Source organism: Rhinolophus ferrumequinum, chromosome 19, assembly GCF_004115265.2.
Source record: "Rhinolophus ferrumequinum isolate MPI-CBG mRhiFer1 chromosome 19, mRhiFer1_v1.p, whole genome shotgun sequence".
In the NCBI taxonomy this organism is placed as follows: domain Eukaryota; kingdom Metazoa; phylum Chordata; class Mammalia; order Chiroptera; family Rhinolophidae; genus Rhinolophus; species Rhinolophus ferrumequinum.
In genome coordinates, this window is record NC_046302.1 from 54,362,566 (window position 1) to 54,386,605 (window position 24,040).

Sequence of the window (24,040 nt, forward strand, 5' to 3'; positions counted from 1 at the left end):
TTATGAGAATTTCCAGAGGAGAGAAAATCTTCCTGTAGATGAGCACTCAACAAAACAGTGCAAACCATGTGAATAAGTCACAATGGGAAAGAAAGTCATCTGATTGAGAAAAAGGCAAATTAGCACTCCAAGACCGTAAAAAATAAGAAAAGGTTTAAAAGAATATAAAATAATTATATTTAAAATAAATAAAGAGATGTATTTGAAAGGCCATAATAATATAAAAAACATATTATATGCAAAATAAACCACTAGAACTTCTAAATATTTTTAAAAAGCCATTGAAACGGAAAGGATTGAATAAAATTAAACTATTAGAGGAGACTACTGGTTAATAAGAAAAATAAATCTGAAGACACAAGAATGCAGCACAAAATATGAAGAGATAAAAATATTAGGATATGGTACAAAGATATGAAAGATAAATGAGAATATCCAGCAAGTGCCCAAAATACGTCTGACAGGATTTCCAAGGTAAGAAACAAGAGTGAATAGGAAAAAGGGAAAACTCAAAATGATAATAGCTGAAAAACTCCAAGAAAAAAAGAAAAGACATTGTCTGAGAATTATGTCAGGCAAAATTAAATATAAAGGAAAAAAAATCTTATTGGCTACCCTGAAGAGACAACATTTAGAAAGAAATGACGGATGAACATTTGACTCAATATTAGCAACAATAAGCAGAAGGCACTAGAAAGATGTTTTTCAAATTCTGGAGAAAAATAATTATCAAAGTAAATGGCCATTCAGGGGTGAAGGTAGAAAGAAAAATTCCAGAAATACAAAAACTAAGAAAATTTATAAACATAAGCTGTCACAGAAAGAAGCACCAAAATATATGTTCTTTAGGAAGAAGAAAACTGAAAACAGAAAAGAGAGGGGTACAAATGGTAATGTTGGGGTGATATCACAGCGTTTTAGAGTGGGGCTGCTGTGTGACTCAGAGTCAGTCATCTCACCTCTGGGAGCCTCAGTTCCCACATGTAAAATGAACATAAAAATGCTAACAATATTCACATCATAGTTTTTGTTTGTTTGTTTGTTGTTGTTTTGTGTCTTTTGTGTGTGTTTCTTAGTGGGGAGTAAGCAAGTCAATATTTGTAAAGCCCTGGCACATAGTACAAGTCCAATAAATATTGACTAAAAGAAGCAGGTAAAGATGTTGCTAAATTTAAAGTCACATTGATATAAAATGCAAAGAATAATTATTTAAGACTTAAAATAAGGTACAAATAGAATGTTGGAAAATAATATGGTCTAAAAATGAGAAGAAATTATTATAGTATTTTAAGGTCATTGTGGTGTTTTTTTCTTATATAGGGGGAAGGGAGAAAATAAAGAAAATGCAATTAATACTACAGAATAGTGTGGTCTCCAGACCAGCAGTATCAGCATTTCTGGGAACTTAAAAATGCAAATTCTCGGGCCCCACCTCAGACCTATTGAGTCAGAAACTCCAAAGATGGTGGTCCATGAATCAACTTAAACAAGCTCTGCAGGTGATTTTAAGACACAGTAAAGTCTGAGAGCCTCTGGTAGAGAAGATAACAAAGAGGGAAGTGAGAAAAAAGGTATCATGTTAAGTAGAAGATGCAAAATGGTCAATAAAATCCAAATAAATATAAATAACTACCGGTTTTTTTTAAGAGAGATCACCTTGAATTTAAAAATCTAGTTACATACATGTTATAAGATAAATGCACATAAAAGTAAGGACCCAGAGTGATGGAAAGTAAAGCAATGGGAAAAGATGAGTTGCACGGGGTAGATAGCATTACTGTTTCCAGTTACTGCCTGCCTTGCGCTGTTAGGATATTAAACCTTCTTTCCCACTAACTTGCTTTTGTCAATGAAACATAGGAACCACTGTTTCACTGACTCCTCTGAGATTAACAGCATTGCACGGTTCTGTCTTTGCTTTTATCCTCTTTACATTGAGACTGTGTTAAAAGGCTGCCCCTTCAAGCCTGGTCCCACAAGGAGAAAACCTGGAGCAGAGCTGAAGCTGACTTCCATCCAAGGTCAGGAGCAAGAATAGCACTTTTGTCAGAGAAATCCTCTAAGATTATGGTGCTATTTCTTACCACAGCATCATCTAAGCAAAAGCTGTCTGATACAGAAAAATACCGGGGGTGCCAAAAACAAAATGTATACACGACTTGTATTCATCTTTTGTTATTGGTATATATTGAGTATTACAATTTTAATACAGTTTTTTTTTCCTTTCTTCAAATGTGTATACAGTTTTTTGGCACCCTCTGTATAAAAGAAGAAAAAGAAAAGCGAACCAAGAAAGCTGGTATAATGTAATGAGATTTTTGAAGTGAAAATATTTATTAGAAGTAGAGTTTAATAATCCTCAGCCTTTATACTCCTAATGAAATAGTCTCCAAACAGAAGCCTTACGTTGATAATATTACAAGGGGGAAATTGACCCAATAAATGAGATAAATAACAAATCCACTAACATGATGGGAGATTTTCACCTACGTGTCTTATAATTCTGAAGTTAGGTCTGGAATCTGATCAGACCTAAGATAAAAATTAACCAGACACTTGTATCATGGATAAGAGCATGGAGTCTGGGGCTGGGCTGCTGCCTGCGACTCCTTCACGTGGTAGGTGTTGGGGACCTGGAAGTTTCTTTAAAGCCTTGAACCTTAGTTATCTCGTCTGTAGAATTAGGAAACTAATACTGACGAGCTCACAGCATGGGTGGGATGCGCACGTGAGTTAACACATGTACTGTAAATTTCCTGGGACTCTATCTGGCACACTATTTTTAAAATAATAACAATTGTTTTAATGTTTAGAACGACGACAAGAACAACCGTTGTTACTTTTGCTGTTATTATTACAGCACAAGCTTATTGCATTTCTGAACAACATGGAAAAGACACTCCAGTCAAGCATTGCGTTTTGTCGATTCGTTTTTCTGACCAGAACGGAGGGTCCCCCGGCTCCCTAGGCTTCTCTCCTGAGATCTCCCATAGCAGCTCTCTGTAGTCCTCCACTTATGTCCAGAAATGGAAACACATCTTTTTTTTCTGGTGTCTTTTTTCAGTATTCCTGAATACAGCACAAGCTAATAGAGAGAGAGAGACTCAAAATGCTTAATTTTTACACATAGAACTTTCTTTTTCCAATAAGGGGAAAAGTTCATTGGCAAATGGGTTTGTAATAGTTCATTGGTCTCACTCTTCCTGGCTGATGCTTAGAGCAGCTATAAAAACAAGCCTGCAGACAATAATTAAACACTATCCTTTGACAGACTGGAGTGGCAAAGACCAGCCCTGGAGACTTCCAGCACGGTTTCATCTAGTTCCCTGAAGGGAGACTTTTTTCTACTCTGAACATACCAAATACACAGGGTGTGAAAGCTTTCTTCACTCCCTGCAATCTAATGGTAAAAGATGTAAACATTTAATTACTGGATCTCATTCTGCTGCCACTGAGTCCTGGAGGTGAAATGGGCTCCTGGCGCCTGAGTCTCGGCAGCTCAAGCCTCCTAACCTCCTTTGTCCATGTTCACTTTCCCTGCTCTCTGACCTTTCATTCAGAAGAAGTGGGCAGCAGCCCAGTCGTTCCTGTTACATAGGTGATTAAAAAAAAAAACTGTCATCACTATCCACATCCACATTCCACCTTCTGAAAGAGGCACCGTCAAAACATTAAAAAAAAAAAAAATGCCCAGAAGAAAGAGATAAAGTGAGCAGGAAAGCACTAAACGAGATGGTTGCATGCTGCATTCATCAATTCATTTTACAAAGGAAGATCACATAATACATACCAGGTGTCTGCCCAGTGTGTTTCTTCGTGTATTTATTTAGGAATTAATTCCCTGAGAAGTTGGACGTTGCTCACATTCACCAGTGGAATTTTATCTCTGAAGCAGCCTGAGATAATGGCCAGGGCACCCCAACATGAGCAAGCCAGTCGTTAAATGCAGGGCCCTGGCCAAGAGGATCAGTGCAGCAATAACGGGCATCCACTCGTGTTTTACAGCCACGGAGATTTTGGGAGTGTCTCAGACGATAGCTAAAAAGGACCGTCATCTGAGTGGACCTATAATTAGTTGATAGTATATAGTCTCTGAACGTTGAATAAATGCTAGATTTTAAATATTGTTAGATGAACAATCAAAACTCCTGGTGTTTCATTATAAGCGGTCAACCGTGGAACTGCTAAATCTATGGAAGCAAATGGTTTGGGTGTGTCGGAGCTTTGCAAGGCGGCGGCTCTGCTGTGCCATCGGCTTCATTTTCTGTGCATGAGGGGCTCTGCTCGGGAGAGGTCAGCCTGCCTGTTCAGAAACAAACATGCGCTGGCTGGCAGAGCCCCGACTTCCTTCCTGAAGGTCACTCTTTGCCACGAGGTTTCTGTGCTTCTGAAGCCAACACTGTATGAGCCAGCTTGCGATGTGCATAAATGGTTCGCTATGGAGACATAGACTTCAATGAGTTGCTAAGTGTGTTACCTTTTATATGGAGAGGAATCGGATGCAAGCGTCTCTTTGTATGTTTATTCAAATAAAAATTAATGACTAAAATTTCCACTAACTCATCAATTTTGACTCTAACATACAAATCTCAGAGAGGCTGACCATTTTCTCTCACTGTTTTATAATGGTGTGTGCTAATGCAGGATATTGACTTTTTTTCATACTGGTCTTAAGGCAATCACTAAAATAATTTCATGTTTCTCTCTCCAATGATACATTCATCAGGACTTAAATTTTATGATGCATTCCTCCATAATCTCAAGTGAACAAATTTTGGAGTTTTCACACTATCGTAAGAAGCAGTACGTTCTTCTTCCTGTTCATTATCTCCATGTTAATAATCTCTACTTGGTATTTCTTATGCTTGGGTTGCAAATTCAACTGAGGAGAGAGCAGATACAGAAGATTTTAAGAGGTAGGAATGGCACTTTAAAATTTATCAATTTATATGCATAAGCACTTATTTAAGGAACAAAAAAAGAAGAGACCATAGGCATCTCCTAAGTAAGAAACTGATGTTCAGAAATCACAGGTAACTTGCTCAGGAATTCCTGGAAAGCAGTGTGCCTCCTTCCCATTACTCTGTATTAACGTTCAAGGTTCCCTGATGTGTAGTTGTCAGGATGATGGCGCTAAGAGTCAGCTCATTCTTATCAGAGAATATGAAAATGTAACATGATTCATGACCATCGAATCAACTTTGATTGTCCCACCTAAATACTTGTTTAGTAAAATACAGCTTTAATTTGTTGAATTAATTTTTAAAACGGAATGCAAACACAGAAAGCTTCCATAAAATGTGTCACATGGACTGTCACCAATCACCCTTAACTGTAAATACACATTACAGGTGTTTTCTTACTTGTCTGTCCAATCACAAATCTGAACTGCACACACCTCATGCCCATTCTGAGAAGCTACTCTTCTGGATTTAGCAGAGAAACAAGTAGTAATCAAAAGAGAGGCAGCTTGCCTGCTTTCCACCATGCTTCTTCTAAATAACCCAGAATTTAATCCCCCAACAGTGTTTTCATTCAGGAGCTAATCTTCATTTTCTCTGTCTCTCCTCTCTTGTTTCTCCCGTAGTTCTGCCTGGAGACTCTCACGTTTTAATCAGTACATTTCTCTCAGATGCTTTTAGATCTCTCGCTCCTACTGTAATTTACTGCTTTTTTAACCTTCATTTCTTAAAAAGAGGGCTTTTTCCTTTAAAATGTTTTCTCCTACCCTAACTATACTCTCCAAATTCTAGGCTCTTTCCCTCTTGTTTATTTGGGTCTTTTATCTTAATGTCTTTGTTGTGAGATTGGTATCATCTTTGAACAACTAGAAAATATTGGAACACAGTTTCACATCGATCCATTTTAATTAAATCAAATTTTGCAAGAGTGTGCAGCAATAGATTTCCATTGGAACTTTCTATAGTCAGTTTGAAAAATCAACTGTGACCCATAAATAAGCAAAATGGTAATGATTTGAAGATTAAACTCTTGTGCCATGCCAATACGACACTGTCCCATAGCCAACTCTGCGATGATGGGACAGCTATACTGAATTCATTGCTGCAAAACAGATCTTCAAGCCAAGTTAAGATAGTCACTTTCATAGAAACACTTACTTACTAGGGACAAATGAATTTAAGCAATAGAATGGATGCAGCCTTCTATCAAGGTGACATTTTTTTCACTTAGCTCCAAAGCCAATGAAGAAAACCAAAGGAGGCTTTCTTGGAATTTTCTCTAAGCCATTCAGAAATGATTTCACGCTACCTTCTTGTAACAGTGTTTTGGTTCTCAAGTCCCTTAAAAGATAGTGCAGTTATTCATAAAAACGAAGAGATGAAAGACAACTTCTACCTGAAGATTTTGCTAGATAATGTCACTCTTTGGGACATAATTAAGAACTGGGACAGATCTGGCCAATTCCTTGGTCCCAGGGAAATTCCTAACCCATAGTGTACCCTGAAGCAATTTTGCATTCACCTCAGCCTGCAAGTTTCATGTTTAGATCCTCCAAGAGAAATTAGAATCACAAGCCATTTGTGTATAGGAAGTCCCTGCAGCCTGAAATCCACTTGGAATGTGAAAATGGCTCCCAACGAGAGACAGTAATCAGTGGTCCATATATAATCCTCAGGATGATTATGATGGCGCATCCACACATTGCAGAGTACTGCACTTTGGAAAAATTCTAAGAAATTCTGGACGTGTATATTTCTGGAAAGAATTGGGGAGTTTTGCTACTCTTTTCCCCAGGAGCAGTATTGTGTTTTGCATTGACTGCAAAACATACCTTACTATTGAACAATATTTTCCCAACAATTGTGTCTGATAAACCCCTTTTATTCTAAAAACAATCTCCTAAAAACTCTCAGTAATTTAAAAATTCATTTTCTATTTGCATGCTATGAGTTAAAGAAATGTTTTAAAGCAAATGTATTTCATTTTTTATCAGAATGTGGTTAGGGACTTTGGAACCAGAATAGTGAAGAGTCCTATAGTTGAAGCACATCTGTACTAATACCAGTGTCTGCGTGGTGAGGAGGCCATCTTCAGGACATCCCAACATGCTCACAAATCCCACACGAAGGGAACCTGCCACACAGAGACCTTGAGCATCCAAGAGAGAACGACTACAATACTAGCCAACCGAGGAGACGTTAACACCTTTTCCTCTATCCCTAGTCTCAGGACTCATCATAATAGAGAAGCGAGGATTTTCGGGGCCAGGAGATCATAGTAAGGTCATGCCCCATCTTCCCACAGGTGTAAACTAGGGACAGGGAAAGAATTCCATATCGGATCTCACATACAAGTCTAAGTTTGATGGGTCTGGAATGTAAAACAAGAAAGGGAACAGGAAATCACTATTGTGGCTAAGGAGCGGAAAGGACTGTGGGACAAGGCACAGCTGAAAGCAACAGTTGGAGAGAAAAAACCAAACCCCCAAAATACAGACTCGTCTTTGTTTCCCTTCCTTCCCCCATTGCCGAAGGGTACTTCTCCCTTCTGTTTTTGCCTTTATCTCTCTCAGAAGCGATGAAACTGAACACTGTCCCTGAAAATCACTCTTGCTGCTCTAAAGCCTCATAAAGCATGTACCCATCTGCCAAGTCCTTTCTCAATGTGACCTCATCTTGGTGACTGCTCCAGTTCTCCCTCAGTCCTCGGGCCAGCACCCGTCTTCTAACACCCTCCTCTTTTTCTTCGTAGAATCTCAAGTTTCTGCATTCTGTCTTGGGACTCCCCCACCTCAATGTTAATAATCAGGAAATCCTTCTTGATTATTTAGTTTCTTAAGCTTCAGGCAGATTTAATCACATCGTTTTCCACATATACAGAGGGTGCCAAAAAAAATGTATACACATTTTAAGAAAGAAAAAAATGGTATTAAAATTGTAATACTCAATATATACCAATAACAGAAGATGAATAGAAGTCATGTGTATAAATTTTTTTGGCACCGTCTGTATATAATCCTGATTTTTTTTTCATGGATCACATCTCATGAATTAATCGGCTTGCTTGGAGGATTTCCTAGTAGAGAGGTTTGGACTCTTTGGCCTTTGTATTTATTTTGGGGTTCAGTTGCAGATATAACAAATTACCACATGCAGCCGCTTGAAACAACACAAATGTGTCATCTTACAGCCCAGAAGAACAGGAGTTCAACACCAGTCTCACCAGGTACTACGGAGTCACCAGGCGGGTTCCTTCCTGGAAGCTCTGGGGACAAATACCCTTCCAGGATGATAGGCCTTGTTGGCCAAATTCAATTCTGTACTCAATGAGAACAATTATCCAATGTTTTTATAATAAATTTGGCTGTGTGTAGAGAAACAGTTTTAGATCTCTGTGTCATTGTAGATAAACAGTTTTAGATCTCTGTGATTTTAGATTTAGTTTAGATAAGCATGGCACTGGCGACCTTTTCATATTCCAACAAATAGTTCTTCTCCATGTTTTCTTTTCTAATCCCAAGCACCTCACAATTGTTGCACAGAAAGGAATTGCTTTTTGGCCTTACAAGAACATGACTGTGGTGAAAACTCTTGACAGCACCTCTTCCTCAAAATGTTCCCTGCTTCATAGCTGTTCTCATGAGAAGCCTGAAAGGCGTGCATCAAGTATTCTATTGGTGTCTAAGAATTCCACAGATTGGAAGAACTGCACCCTGACGCTGGCTTTCCATTGCAGAAACATACTCATTCTCGAGCTGGGCTTCAGTGTCCATGCAAAGGATCCATTCTAATCTTGTCATCTTTTACCATCCTGCTTCCATCTCCATTTCACACACGTGCACTCACGTGCACTCACCCATGCACATATCATCATGTCATCATTTCCCAACTATTTGTAAGTGTTGGTTGCTGTTCTTTCTTGTTTTCTTTGAATCATTTTAAGCTTTTGTGTAATTTGCTAACCTCCATATGAAATCATTTTGCAGCAAATTCTTAGGCTAAAAAGAGCAGCACATTCAATGGTTCTGTCATTTGTTGCTATTTGTCATTTGTTACTTTGGAGTGTAGGCAGAAGCAATTTTGTCTTGCCCACTTCTGAAAGCCTAACCTTACTCCTCCAGTTCACGAAAGAAGAGAAGTAGCAGGATAAGGCATTCTATACTGAAACCAAAAATTTAATACATCAACCTGCTATTAAATTAAGAAAACTAAGCTATGATTATCTACATAAAAGATGGAATAAACTTAGGTAGTAGTTCATATCCTTGACTCTAAGTTGACTTTTTCTGAGATTCCATTGCCATATCTCTGTAGAAAATAAAAATTTGATCAAAAGTTTAGCACGTACAGAATCAAAGGGAGTTATATAAGACTTCCATTTTGGCATAAATACCACCTATAGGGCTAAAAGAAAAAGCTTAATGAAATAAGAAACCTTTTGAATGGGAGCTATTTTAGAATTACGGAGGTTCAATGGAGAACCATGCTTGATATTTCTCCCTTCCCCTTCCTAATCAAAGATCTCTTTTATCTAGATAAGCAAGCTGTAAATAGCAATTTATCATCTCCACTTATATGGGGATGGATAGAGACTTCAAAACAGCCAGCAAGTGACTACTCCCCAGAATATCTGCACTTGATTCTAGAATGTGTCTTAAATTGCTTAAATATCTACCTACTCATTCCACATTTATTAGTTTCCATATCCAGGTGCTCTGCTAGCCTCCAGAGCAACTAAATCAAGTAGGTCTACCACACTTCAATATCTTAAATTGGTTGTTTGGGAAGGCAGACAAATTTGTCAATGATACACAGGGGCTGATGACAGTATGTACAGAGGGTGGTGGAAATACGGAGGAAAGACGTCAAATCTAGACTTGGAGCTGAAGGAGCCACATAGAGAAGCTCATATTTGAAACCAGTTTTACGGGATTATTGTGTGTTAGATAATGTGCTAGGGTATAAATGAGGGCACTGCGGAGAAAGGAAATTAAATGCACTTTCCTCTTAGGAAAAAAAACCTGAAAGCTGCCCCGCATCTTGAAACTGATCAATCCTACCACCTGACTTCCCCGGAAATGGTTCTTTCTCTGTTTCCTGCTAAACAGAGACATATTCTTTCTATCTTTGCTAGAGCCAGTGTTTAGGTTTTAACTGGTGCCTTCTCTTCCTACTACAGAAAAAGTGAGAGAAAAAGAAAAGTCCATAAAATATCAACAAAGGCCAGTTAAGAAACAAGTAGGTGCCAATCATCAAGAATGAAAAGCATCCTCAAAATGTTGTATATTTTTAAAGTTCCGTGAATTTCAAATGACAATAAGTGAGAGATTTTTATTCTTTAAGGAATACTATGCACAGGGAGATATTTTCTTCACTTTCCAGTACAGCATCATTTAAGAAGACTTCAGTAAACATAAAAACAATATTTATCACCAAATCATAGCAAATCTGCACAGAATGTAAGAATTATATATATTTAAGAATCGCTAATTTTGCTGAATATAGAAACAGGATGATTTTACCTACATTTTCCCTAGACTGTTATAAAAGCTAATTCCAGTAAGGACTAAATAAAATAATTTATTATTTCCACACAAAACTAATCTTGTCTGCATGTTACAATAAATGAACACAAAACTGACTCAGTGCTATTTTTAATTCTGCTCTATGATTCTGACTGATAGCCTATTTTCTGTATATGTGATGAAAAATTGTCCATTTCTTCAAATATAGATCATTCAACTTTCATTTTATTATAGTAAGGAGTAGTTTTAGTGAAAGTAATAAAGCTTGAATTTAATCATTTATTCAATAGGCATTTATTAAGGGTCTGCTATGTAAAGACCTCTTCTGATTCAAAGCGATATAGCCATCTTCTGCACAGAATTCTGTAAAGAAAGGATGGAAAGAAACTCAGGGGAGAGCCATCCACTTTTGATTCTATTCCTATTTTGTACTATTTCTGATCACCATTTTCCCTACAATCAATAAACCTGTTTGTCTCATAACTCACTCCTTTAGTTTAGTCTCTCTTTTCCATTCGTCTTGTTATTCCAAAATATCTATCAGTTTTTCTTTTGGAAACTATCAAATGTCTTCGTTTAAACTAATTGTATACATAATGAACACATTTTTGAGATTTCTGTCCTAGAGAAAAAGTTATTTACCTGAATTAGTAATTATATCATAGCTGCAAGCTCTTCAGAAAAAAAATAATGAAAAAACACTTCCATCACAAAGAGAAAAACATAGCAGATGTTGTAAAGCATATTTATGCCTTTATTGCTCCGTAAAGAAATGCAATTATTTACACACTATTGTGTGTAGACTATGATAGAAGTTTGAAAAAATAAAAAGAAAAACAAACACCACCTAATCTATGGGAAAATAAAGAGTTAATAATGCAGTGGTTTCTGCTTGCCACGTTGGTATTTAATCTGCTCATTTCTGTAAAAAAATAACATGGAAAGCTGAAAGACAGAAGACAATTCAGACAAAATCACTAATTAAATAATGATGGGACAAAATAAATTAACACAATAAAGAGATTAAAGGACTTTAATACATAGAGTTTGCCTGAAAAAGAACAAATGAAAAGGCATAGCTATAATTATTGGAAAGGTGACTATCAAAACCAGGTTGACAAAAACAAAATCTTTTATAATACTCAAACAAATTAAACTTTGCTGCAGCAAAACTGTTAGATCAGGTGTGCAGACTACAAAGGTTAGTATTTGCAAAATGAAGGTTTGGGGCTGACCCAGTTGAACTGAATACCATAAAGCAATGAGCAGACGGCCGAGTGCTGTCTGTCTGTCAGACATACTACAGGAACTCAGAACTGTCCCCAGCTGTTCACAGGATGTCACTCTCACTGCCCTGGAGAGGTGCTCCCATCTCAGGCCAGCCTGATTCCTCCAACACCCTCACATACAGACACACACTCTCACAAGTGCGCACACACACTGACACACTCACATACACACACACACTCACAAGCACACTCACGTACACAGTCACACACTCACAGACACTGATACACTGACACACTCACAAATAACCTCACACAGACCCATACTCACATATACTGATGCACGCACGCACACACACACATGCACACACCAGCTCCTTCCCCCTGCTTGACCAGGTGGTGCTTCAACCACGCTCCACACTGCTGAGCAGTGCCCATCACTGCCCCTCCCCCAGCTAAGCCAGCAGCCCTCTGGAGTACCACCCCCCAAACTCACCTGCCCACCCCTAGACTTGAAGATTATTGAGAAACAGATAGTGTGTGTTTTTCATATAACCTCTCCTAGCACAGTGCCTGGCTTATACTGAGCTCAAAGTAAATGCTTGTTAAAAAAGAAATAGTAATGAATGTGAACTATAATTTAATATATATATATATATATATATATTATACATATATATATATACATATATATCATCACAAGAAGTGGAGTACAGCATTAGGAATAGAGACAGTGGAAATGTAACGGCTGTATGTGATGTCAGAGGGATAGTAGATTGGGGGAGGGGGTTATCGCTTTGTGAGGGGTGTAAATGATAAATGTCTAACTATTACATTGTTTTGTACACCTGAAACTAATAAAAATAAATTAATTTTAAAAAATTGAAATGAACTTTGGATGACATCTGAGTTGCGATGGCCTCCTCTCTCTCTGTCTCTCTCTGAAATGGTTTACAGTTCAGGCTTTAATATGACTGTATCTACTCTATTGGTTTACTCTTGCCTTTGTTATTACTCTTGTTATTTCTGTTTTTATTTCTTACTGCACTGCTATGGCTGCTGCACTACTGAAATGCTGAAGCATGTGATTCTTAAGACTGATGGCAAAGACATCTTTGCTGGCTGGGGGAAACCCACAAACACCTGTTACTGCTGTAATGGGGGACATGTCTGGCTCTGGTCCTCACAGAAATGGCACATTGAGTTCTCCGTGAAAGAGTGGGTTCTGACTTCATAGTGGGTTCTGACTTTACTATATGGTTGTTTTCTCTGTCTCAAGAAATCCTGGGACAAAAGAATGAGTAGGAGTGAGTGACACATTTCTTTAACCTCTGGGCATGACTTAGTACTGAAAGTGAACGGGAATATTGAGACAAAGATGCTTTGACATAGTTAATGTTCTGATTTTTACCCCAGACAGCATATTAAATACTCTCATCCCCATCTATGCAGTACTGGAACTACCGTTCAGTAGAGCCCTGCAGAAGAGATGTTAATTGAATGTACATCTACTACTGATTTCAAATTGAATTAAATTTTAATTTGGAGTCCTGAGAAATAATCAAAACATTAAAATGTGAAAAGAAAATGTATAGTCATTTTGTCTCCTTTAGCTGAAATGTCAAGGTTTCCTAGAGACATTTCTAGGAAATGGCTTAGATTTTGATGAGTTGTTATCAAAGCTTTCAAAACTTTTACAAATATTATAAATCAAACTCATATGTCTAATGAAAATTATTTTCAGTATAGGCTATTGTTGCTCCCATAAATTTTTTACTATGAAAGTTGACATTCCCTCACTGGAAGGAAAAAAAAAATTTCTTTGAGAAAGCTGTGGTCCTCAGCAAGTGCCCGCTTGTTATATCAGTGTCCTTACAGGAGGGAAGAATTGCTTTGTAGGGTTCTGAGAAAACGGCCAAGCAGCCCAGCCCAGCCTCTGACTCCCCCTGAGCGAGGGACCAGTTTCCCTTGAGAATCTACCTTCTTGACTTATATAGATGGTGCATCTCTCACTCCTGAGAGGATGGCCCCTGAAATATGCTGACTGTACCTTTTGTAAAGAAAATGCCTTTCATGGTTGGAACATGGGAACTATTACTGGCATTAGAATTGTATCCTGTGAGAAGCTGCATGCTCTTTTTCTTGATTTTCTGGTCTCGATATTTCATGGTCTTGATAAAACAAAAAAATAAATGACAAATTTGCCTTGGCATCTCATTGGTCAAACCAATTTTGATGCTAAGGCAGTGTGACTAGCACAGGAAGGGAAACGTTACCCAGTTTGATGGTGTTGACCGTGGGGCAGAGCAGTTGGTATTTAAATCCACAGAGTCAAGAAAACCTGTCACAGATAACTTTTTATGGGGAATTGAAAATGCCAAGGCAAAGGTTGGCATGTCATCCATGGAGAGTAACAAAAGATATGAAGGAAATCTATATTAAACTGTTCTGGTATAGATTTATGCTACACGGAAAAGTCAGAAATTTCTCTGGGCAGGTGTCAATGGAAAGTTCTTATCTAATTTCCATGCACCGATTTTGGTACTTGGCCCAGAATTCTCAACCTCATACTCTTTCAGATCTCTGCATATTAAAAATAGCTAGAAGACCTGGGTTCCAAAGATAATGATATGCTATGGGACCCAGGTATGGCTCGAACCCTTAGGTACCTCCCCCACACAGGGCTTATCTTCAAATCAAATTCATTTATGTTCATGAAAGTGTTTGATATTACAAGATTCTGTGTAGATGTCAGATGTTCTCATCTTTCAAGCAAAAAAAAAAAAAACTTGAGAATATGAAGAAGTTGAGAGATAATGAGAGTAAAGAGTGGTTATCAAATCAGTATCTTACATAATTAGAATTTTCTAAAGGGGAAAGCTACCTTTAATATCCTATCCCACTTTTTTTTCTAAAGTAAAGAGATGCCACTTCTGATGTTTACAAAAGAAAAAGGATCACATGCTTGTGTTGGTCTAGGACCCATTGCAATTCAGAGTGACTTGGGGATCAGACTTTCCACCCACACAAATACAAGTCACACTCAGGAAAACATTCACTTGCTTAACCTAGTCTGACATTTTTCTACTAGTCATGTATGTATTTTAATTTTATACTTAATTAATTTTTTTAAGCAATTTCCCTCCAAAAAATCAGATCGATCTAAAATATACCAGGTAACAAATGAATATTCTACTTGTTATTATGTGTAAGTAAGATAAGTACATCAGAATAATCTAAAATGTTTTCTTTGGGTAAATTTTGAGCTCTTACTACTTACCTGGGGAAATGGTCCAGGAGGCGGTCTTACTCCATCATCCCTGTGCAGCACTGGCTGACTGATGACATGTGGTCTTTTTCAGAGCTGGAGGCTGAGGAGTGGTGCAAGCATCTCTGTATGGAATGTCTGGGGACCAGGCTGAACGACATCAGCCTTGGGGAACCGGATCTTCTGGCGGCAGGAGTACAGAGGGAACAGAACGGTAAGTGTGCGTCGCCTTCCATCATTTTAAAGGACACATAACTGTAGGACTTGGAGAATGAAAAGGAGCTCAGAAATATGGCAGACCGATCATTTTGAAGGAAAGTAAACTGATCTCCTTGAGCTGTTCAGAGATTTTCCCAAGGTTGCATAGCAACTAGAGAAAACACTAAGATACAACCCAGGTATCTTGATTTCTCATTCTGTGACCTTGCCATTTATCTAAATAAATAATTAACTCACTGTATATTAGGTTTTGAATGTAAAACATTCCTATATTTTCTTCCTTGAGAGTTATTATAGTTTAAATTCTATATTAACAAGTTTGGCCTATTGTATTATCAATCGATTTCAGGGAATTGGGCTAATATGATGTCTTAGCTTAGACAGCCATAAGAAAATACCATAGACTCGGTGGCTCGAAAAACGGGAATTAATTTCTAATAGTTCTGGAGGCTTCGGGTCCAAGATTAAGGTGCCAGCAAGGTCAGTGTCCAGTGAGGACCTTCTTTTGACTTGCAGACAGTCACCTTGTTCCTGTGTCTGAGAGAGAGAGAGAAAGAAAGGAGAGAGCTCTACTAGTTTCCCTTCTTATATGGGCACTAGTCCCATTATGAGAACCTACCCTGATGACCTCGTCTCAATTTGTTCCCAAAGACTCCATCTTCATATACTGTCACTCGGAGGGTTAGGACTTCAACATATGAATTTGGAATGGGGCGAGGGTGGGAAGGACACAATTCACTCCATAGCAACTACAAGTAGGAAAGTACAGGGTATGAAATCGCAGAGGATGAGAACATTGAGATTTATGTGGCACACAGAGTTTACTGCCTTCACTGTTCTCTATTTTAACAGGCATTTCTGATACCCACTGAGAATTCATGCTGAACATGCTTGAGCAGCACCTCTAAACCATGAAATCTGTGGGATGTAATGAGCTTATTTTTCTCCATTTAAAAAAATAATAATCACCATCACCACCAGATAACCTAGTAGTATGAAAACAGAAATTTTTCAGTGTTGCTTATTTTTTTTTTTTTTTTTTTTTTAGATTTTATTGGGGAAGGGGAACAGGACTTTATTGGGGAACAGTTGTGTACTGCCAGGACTTTTTTCCAAGTCAAGTTGTTGTCCTTTCAATCTTAGTTGTGGAGGGTGCCGTTCAGCTTGAAGTTGTTGTCCTTTCAGTCTTAGTTGACGAGGGCGCAGCTCAGCTCCAGGTCCAGTTGCCGTTGTTAGTTGCAGGGGGCACTGCCCACCATCCCTTGCGGGACTCGGGGAATTGAACTGGCAACCTTGTGGTAAGAGCCCACCGGCCCAGGTAGGAATCGAACCGGCGTTAGGAGCATGGAGCTCTAACTTCCTGAGCCACCAGGCTGGCCCAGTGTTGCTCATTTTTGATGGCTCGTGTTGAAAAAGGTTGAGGGATATTAGGTTTATTTTGTTTAATAATTCTAACCTCATAAAAAAGCTATAAGTACTTTAACATAGATTTTTAAAATTTATGAGTAATTGTTTCATTAGAGAAGGTAGTATTTTGTTCACTTAAATGACCTTCCAAAAATACATGGTAACCTAAAAGGAAATTGGCAATCTTACTTAAACACCCACACACACAGATTGGCACAATTTGTTGCTTGCATGTGCCAATTTTCTCACTTCCTAATCAACAAACTTCTCCCATAAGTAAGGTAATTCCATTTTGGGCTCCCCCTGAAATAACTACCAGTAGTCTATTAAGTCTCACAGCTGAAAGCGCTGAAAATGCTCTTTAGCCAACCTGAACCCTCTCCTTTGGGCCCTTGACTGCTAGGGACACACCTGTTCCTTAGACAGCACACCCATTCATTTTACTACGTGCAGGGAAAGTATTTGTTGTTTCAGTTAGCTAATTATAGTCTTGGAAGAATAATGTCCTCTTTCAAAGTTGTCCTTTCATGGCCTTCAATCACTATTCCAGATTCTTCAAAGCATAACACCTCATAAAATAAACAAAATCTTTACACTTCCTAATACATGTTTGAAGATATTAACATGTAAAAATGGGAATAAATCCTTTCTGAAAGATTGTCATTACAGATTCAGGTTTTGTGTTTTTTTTCCTTAAGCAAGCCCATATTAAATTGTGTAACTTATTCTTCATCAGAAAAATGAGTTTACTATTTTATGATTGAGGTGCTTGGACTTAGTTTGCAATTCCTCCTCAGAGATGAGGTGCATATGTGTGCAGAACTGACGTAATAAGTGACACTCTTGTGGCTGGTGGTGGTCTGGCGGTGGTACCCCAGCATCAAGGCAGGACTCACTCACTGCTCAGCCTTGACCGCAGGGCTTTTTGACATTCAAAATGACTGCTTCTCCTCTACTGTTTTAATGACTCTTCAGACCGCTTGATCTTACTTACTCTGTGACTAGCTAAGAATAAACATTTGTGCAAATAATTTTTGAAGATGTAAGGTGTATTGCTGAGATAAAAAGAGTTATTGATTAAATTCCTTGCTATAATCATCTTTATCTAGTGCTTTCAGCTGCTTTCATATCGACTCAGGATCACACATGGTTTAGGGGAAAGTAAGCAAACACAAGGACGCGCGCACAGACACACACACACACACACACACACACACACACACACTTGTTCTTAGACTTCAATAACACTGCCACAAGAAAGTAGTCATTATTAAGCAGTCATTTCCAACTTTAAATTCTTACACTTTCCTGAATCTTCACGTCATTTAGTAGTATTCAAGGCAGCCTACACTGACCTTAGATGTATGGTGTTAACAATCATAGTTCTTTGTAAAGGATTCACAATACATAGTAGCGATTCTAGAAAACAAATGTTTTATATTAAGTATTAACAGCAGAAGTAAGCATTGTAACCAAAAAGCAACTCCTGTAGAGAATTCCTGCAGTTGTAGTTAGAAGTGGACTCCAAACATATGTCCAATTTGTTATTGATGAAAGAGATCACCATCTGGAAGAAAATGGAAAAATAATCCCAGACTTTGCCATCTGGTGAATATGAAGTCAGATCTAAGGGTTTGGCTATGTCCAGGACTTAGGGTCCCTGCTTATGAATGGACGAGAATTGGCAGGAATTCCGACTTTTAGCCTAAGAATGTGTAAGCCTTTCTTCAGAACAAGAGCACTATTCCAGCGTTGTTTTGGAATTATTTACCTGAGTTGCCATAGCAACCATTCCACTCACACACCCTTGTGTGTCTTTCACTCATTCATTATTCACCCATCAAACATTTCTGAGGCTATGATATGCAATGACTAAGTTGAAGAAATGTAGAATTATACAAAATATAGTCAGTACTTTTAAGAAGCTCACAAAGTAGTAAGGGAGCCAAATCTATAAACAAGGTGTATCGATCATTATATTTTTAAATAATGCTGTGTGGCTGGTTACACAAAATCTCCATAGCAGCAATCTGGAAGCATGTCTTTATAGTTCATGCGTAGGTGGTTGGCTAGGGTTCAGCTGATGCAGTCTGAGTGCTGCTGAAATTGGCATCAAGCTTCTGACTGTGTCTGTTCCATGTGTCTCATCCTCTTACACTAATAACTACTGAACGGGTATTCTCAGAACAAAGATGAAGTACGGCAAGAGAGCAAACCCAAACTTGCAACACAGTTTAAGTCTCTGCACGTGTGGAGTCCACTGACTTCCGTTGGTCAAAGCAAAGGCTATTGCCAAGGCCAAAGTCAAGGGACACAGAAGTACATTCCACCTGTGAGGCCCTGACATGGGTTAGAGCGTAGGATCTAACATGGAGAGGAAGTAAAGAATAGAGGAAAAAGTGATCCAACCTACCATCTGAGGTATAATAAAATACATGCTAAAATAACGATAAAAGAAAAGCACTGTGGTATAGGTGCTTTTTAAAATTATGTTTCATTCCCCCAAATACGCTTTCTCAATCAGGCAATTCTGAAATTCTTAATGCCTGTGAGTAGTTAAAGCTGATATTAGCAGGAGGTTACTCCTGTGGAAAGTGACCAGTTAATGACAAAACAAATGACAACAGTAACAATAGACCCCTTTCTCTATTGTAATGATCTTTCCCTCAGTTTTTCAAAAATGATCTGGGGTGAACTATATTCACTCTGAGTTTTTTCTTTATAACCAGTAATAAAAGGATTTTAGAGGTTTATTTTTTGTCCATAGGATAGCACTGAGCAAAACCAACTTTTCCATGGGAAAGGAACCAATGAATACCTATGTTTGGGTTTTTAAAATGCCATCCACATACACTACTATTTCCCAAAGTGAGTTCCAGGAAATGTTACAACAGCGCGCTCTCTGACGATGGAGTCAGTGGAGTGGATTTAACACTATGTAACACTGTTGTGGATTGAATTGTGTACCCCCCAAAAAAAGACACATCAAAGTCCTAACCCTTGGCACCTCAGAATATGACTTCACTGGGAATAGGGTCTTTACAGAGATAACCGAGTTTCTGAGGCCTTATATAGCCAACACGTCCTGATAAAGAAGGGAAATCGGGAGACAGAGGCAGAGAAGACAGCCACGTGACGAGTGATGCGTCTGCAGGCCAGGGATGCTCAGGTACCAGAAGCTACGAGAGACCAGAAAGGATGCTCCTTCTGGAGCCTTCTGAGAGAGGATGGCCCTGCCAGCACTTTGAAGTTGGACCTCCTGACTCCAGAACCAGGAGATAATAGGTTCCTATTATTTTAAGCCACTCAGGTTTTGGTACTTTGTTACAGCTGCCCCAGAAAACTAATACCAACCCTCTGTGATGGTGCCAGTATACATTAGCAGAGGAAAACTGTTGAGAAGTCCTAATTAAGACCTTGTGTAACTTCGTATAATGCCACATTTCCCAAAACTCACTTTACTTATGTTTCTCTTTCTACACATAAAACCTGTTCATATCCAGTGGAACTTACGTTCCATGAAACACATATTTGAAAATGCCAATATAAGCAATGAAGGTGATTATGCACAGGGAAAGCCGGAGGGTGATGGTGATGGCAGCATCCACCCGAGCAGGGATAAGATGACATCCATGGATGCAACACAGAGTCTTGAATGGGCTATAACTATTTGCCTAGCTTTGTGTTGTGTTGTTTTAATTTCATTATTTAATCAATATAGAGAATGCATATAAATTAACAAACCAGGTTAAAACCACCACTTTCCCACTTGGTCTTCAATACGTAATACAATGGAGTAAAGGTTAATGCCATATATATATATATATATATATATATATATATATATATATATATATATATAAGCCTCTCTTTGCAAAGGTGCTTCAGAGAAACCAAAGATGTTCTGTAGTGCTTCTCTTTCCACATTGCCAACTCTAAGTGATCCATTTGTTTAACTCTAACCATGTCATTACAAAGTGAGATGCATACTGAGAGAAATACCTTGAAACACCAAAGGACCTGTCCTGTTTCCTGTGCCCTGGAAACATCCCCTATACAAACATAGGAAGAACAAAGATGCAAATTGAAAAGCGCTTGTAGTTACGTGAAAAAAAAAGTTTTGAGGAAGAACCCTGAATCCAGAGTTACTGGTATCTCCCAGCTGCCGGCAAGAAGAAAAGAGTGACTTTGAAAATACGCGTGTTGTGGAGAGCAAGAGATAAATGCCCTACCCTTCCCCTTTCCATGGGAGGTCAGTAGACAGAAGCACATGCTTACATTTCCCATTATAAACTGGAGGTTACTTCAAGAGAAAAGACTAGAATCTGATGCGTCACATTGGGGTTGATGACAAGCACAGGAAGGCTAATGGAGAGATGTCAGTAGAACCCAGCCAGGTGTAGGAAGGTAAAGATGGCATCAGTTGTCTCAAATCTGAGTGTGGCATGGAGGGGGTGCCCAAGTTTCCTGTCGGCCCACACTGGACCCCAGGTACCATCTGGAAGCAGAAGCTGGCATATCCCAGGAGAGCAGAGTGAGGTAACTTCATAGGGACATGGGTGCATACGAACCAGAAAACAGGCCCCATTTCTTCTCCTACCACCTGTCACTAGATGAGTTCTGCCAGCTGGCAATTCAGCCTCGATGAAAAGGAGAGGGAACTCAGAGGTTGACCTTTGATCAGAAACTGGGTTAAATGAATGGTCATTTGACAGAACATGAATACAAACATACATATGAAAAGAAAAGAAAAGCTTGATTGAATTCAGTATATAACAATGAGATTTCATTTTTCGATACTCCCAAGTTTTGATGATCCATTTTTTTTCCTTGCTACAGGAAAACATACTGTAGTGTAAAGCATATAAGTTGAACATGTAGCCGGACAAGCAGAAATTGCCAAACAGATTTATTATGTCATCAAGTTCTGGTCTGCTTCTTATAGGGTATGGGCCTATGGTCAAGTTACCAAAATTCTCTAAACCTCAGCTTCCTACTCTTGAGGATAATAGTGATAGTCCATGTCTCATAGGTCTATTGTGAGGGTTAAATAAAATACAGCATGGAAAGCAAGTAGCACAATGCCTGACAGGAAAGTCAGTATTTTCCTGGGCTCTCGGTGAATGTCTCCATCACAGCCACATGAGGCATGTGTTAAACAAGAAAATTCTGGGCCCCCACCCTTATCTCCCCACCCTTATGAAAAAAATTCAAAATATTATCTCTGATTATAGCCTTTGTAAATAAAATCTATTATATAATTTAAATCTCTGAGGTTTACTGGGTAACAATATTCAAAAGATAATAGAAGAAATGATTAGGGACCATACAAAATAAAACAGGGCAATATAAATAAGGCACTAATGATTTGAGAATAAATTTGAACAAATTATTTTTATTAAAGCATAGCTTTTCTCAGACTGGTGTAAAAATAATCTAAAATTATTTAGAGAGTCAAATTACCCAAAGTGACTCAAGGAAAAAAACAGAAAATCTAAAGAGCACTGTAACCCATTAAAGAAATTAAAAACTATTATACAATTTTCCATACTCCAACTCCAGTCCCATATAGTTGCACTGTTGAATTCTATTCACTTGAAGAAATAATACCAGTCCTATGCAAACTTTTTCAGAAACTGGAGGAGGGAGGATTATTCCACAATTCATTTTATGAGGGCATTATAATCCAGATACTAAAACCAAGATACTATAACCCAGATACTATAACCCAGGTACTAAAAGAAAATTGCAGACAAATACCCTTCATGCGTGTAAGTACAAAATTCTTTTAAAAATTAGAAAAAGGAGTACTAAAGTGTTACATGAAAAAATAACACACTCTGATCAATGTTGGTATCTGCCAGAAATGCAAAGAGTCCCAAAAATCAATCAATATGTTTTACTGTATTAATAGATTAAGGGGGGAAATCACATGATTATTGTAATTCATCCATAAAAAACTTTTGATAAACACAACTTAACAGGCATTTATGAAAACAACTCTCAAAAACCTAGGACTAGAAGAGGATTTTTCTCAAACTGATGAAAGACATCAGTGAAGAACCTTCAAAAAGTATCATGTTGAAGGTAAAATGTTGAATGCTTTCTTCATAAGATTGGAATAAAGACAAAGATATCCTCCCTCACCACTTATATTCTATTTAAGATTCTAATTTATGTAATATGACAAGAAAAGAAAATAAATCATAAGGATTGGTAAAAAATAAAAAGCTAGGATTGTGTACTTGGAAAACCCTAAGGAATCTATGAGAAAGCAACTACAACTAAGTAAATTCTGAGATATTGCAGGATAAAACGTTAATATGCAAAAATTTGCACATATATAATGATATATATAATATTTATACACATATATTAGCAATAAACAATTGCAAAGGGAAATATAAAAATATCATTGATAATACCATCAAAAAAAATCACATACTCAGATATAAAATCGGCAAAGTATATAACCAGACCTCTACACTGAAAGCTGAGAGAAATTAAAAGGGACCTAAATAAATGGAGCAATAAACCATGATCATGATTGCAATATTCAATATTGTTAAGGCATTTCTGCACTATTGAGAAACGGATTGAAGAGCTCATCACCCGTTTGTGTTTTTTTTTTTGTTTATTTCTACTCACTGAATGGGGTTTTGCTTCATATCAGAAACTCCATCTCCGATCCTCTGCTTTCTGTTGCAGCTAGGCTCCCCACTTACCTCCACCGACCAGGCTCAAGCTATTAGCTATAGGTAGGTTAGTGTCTGCCCTGAATTCAACCTGTGTGAGTCCTCACTGGCTGAGCAAGGTAAGTTTCTAACCTTCTCAGGGCCAATGACCCCTTCAATCTCTCACACATAGCTTGGGGTCTCACTGTTCTTTTTCCAGGACCATGTCTCCTGAGTGTAGCTACCCTTTCTCACCAGTTCTTGTTCAATTCAATTCGACCAAATCTTGTTTTGTAGTCTCCTTGGGACTGTTCTCGTAACTGAGTATAACCCTGTGTCCCAGGCCTTCTGAAGCATGGTCTCTCCCTTTGGACCTCTTAATTCAGCCCTAGTGTAAAAATGCCCATGAAAATGTAACTGCAGATTCAATAGTAGTATCTTTGTTAGACATAACAATCAGTTTAATGATTATTCCACCTTGTTATTGTTTTTGGCCATTTAAAATACAATTCTATTTTCTTACATATCAGCCATTATACAAACATAAATTTTACCAAAATACAATTTCACAGGCAATATTCTTGGGCTTTGTTTCCACTCTAGAATTCTGTAGTTTATATGTGTGAATACATTTTAATCTAATGTTTTTTACTAGCCTCTTCAAAAATGTATTCACACATTCAGCAGTCTTCATAACCCTTTGTACTAGGAGAATTTTTATTTATGTTTCAGGATATTATTATCTTTATTTAGATAACTA

At 38.0% G+C, this 24,040-nt stretch overlaps 1 protein-coding gene across 1 annotated transcript in view; it reads left to right on the forward strand.

Moving 5' to 3' along the window:
• The window catches only part of DOK6 (docking protein 6), a 289,477-nt gene that overhangs the window by 143,659 nt on the left and 121,778 nt on the right, over positions 1–24,040 (forward strand). The window contains exon 4 of the mRNA XM_033087784.1: positions 15,075–15,194. Within this exon, the coding sequence (XP_032943675.1) occupies positions 15,075–15,194 (120 nt within the window). The remainder of the gene's footprint in view (positions 1–15,074; positions 15,195–24,040) is intronic.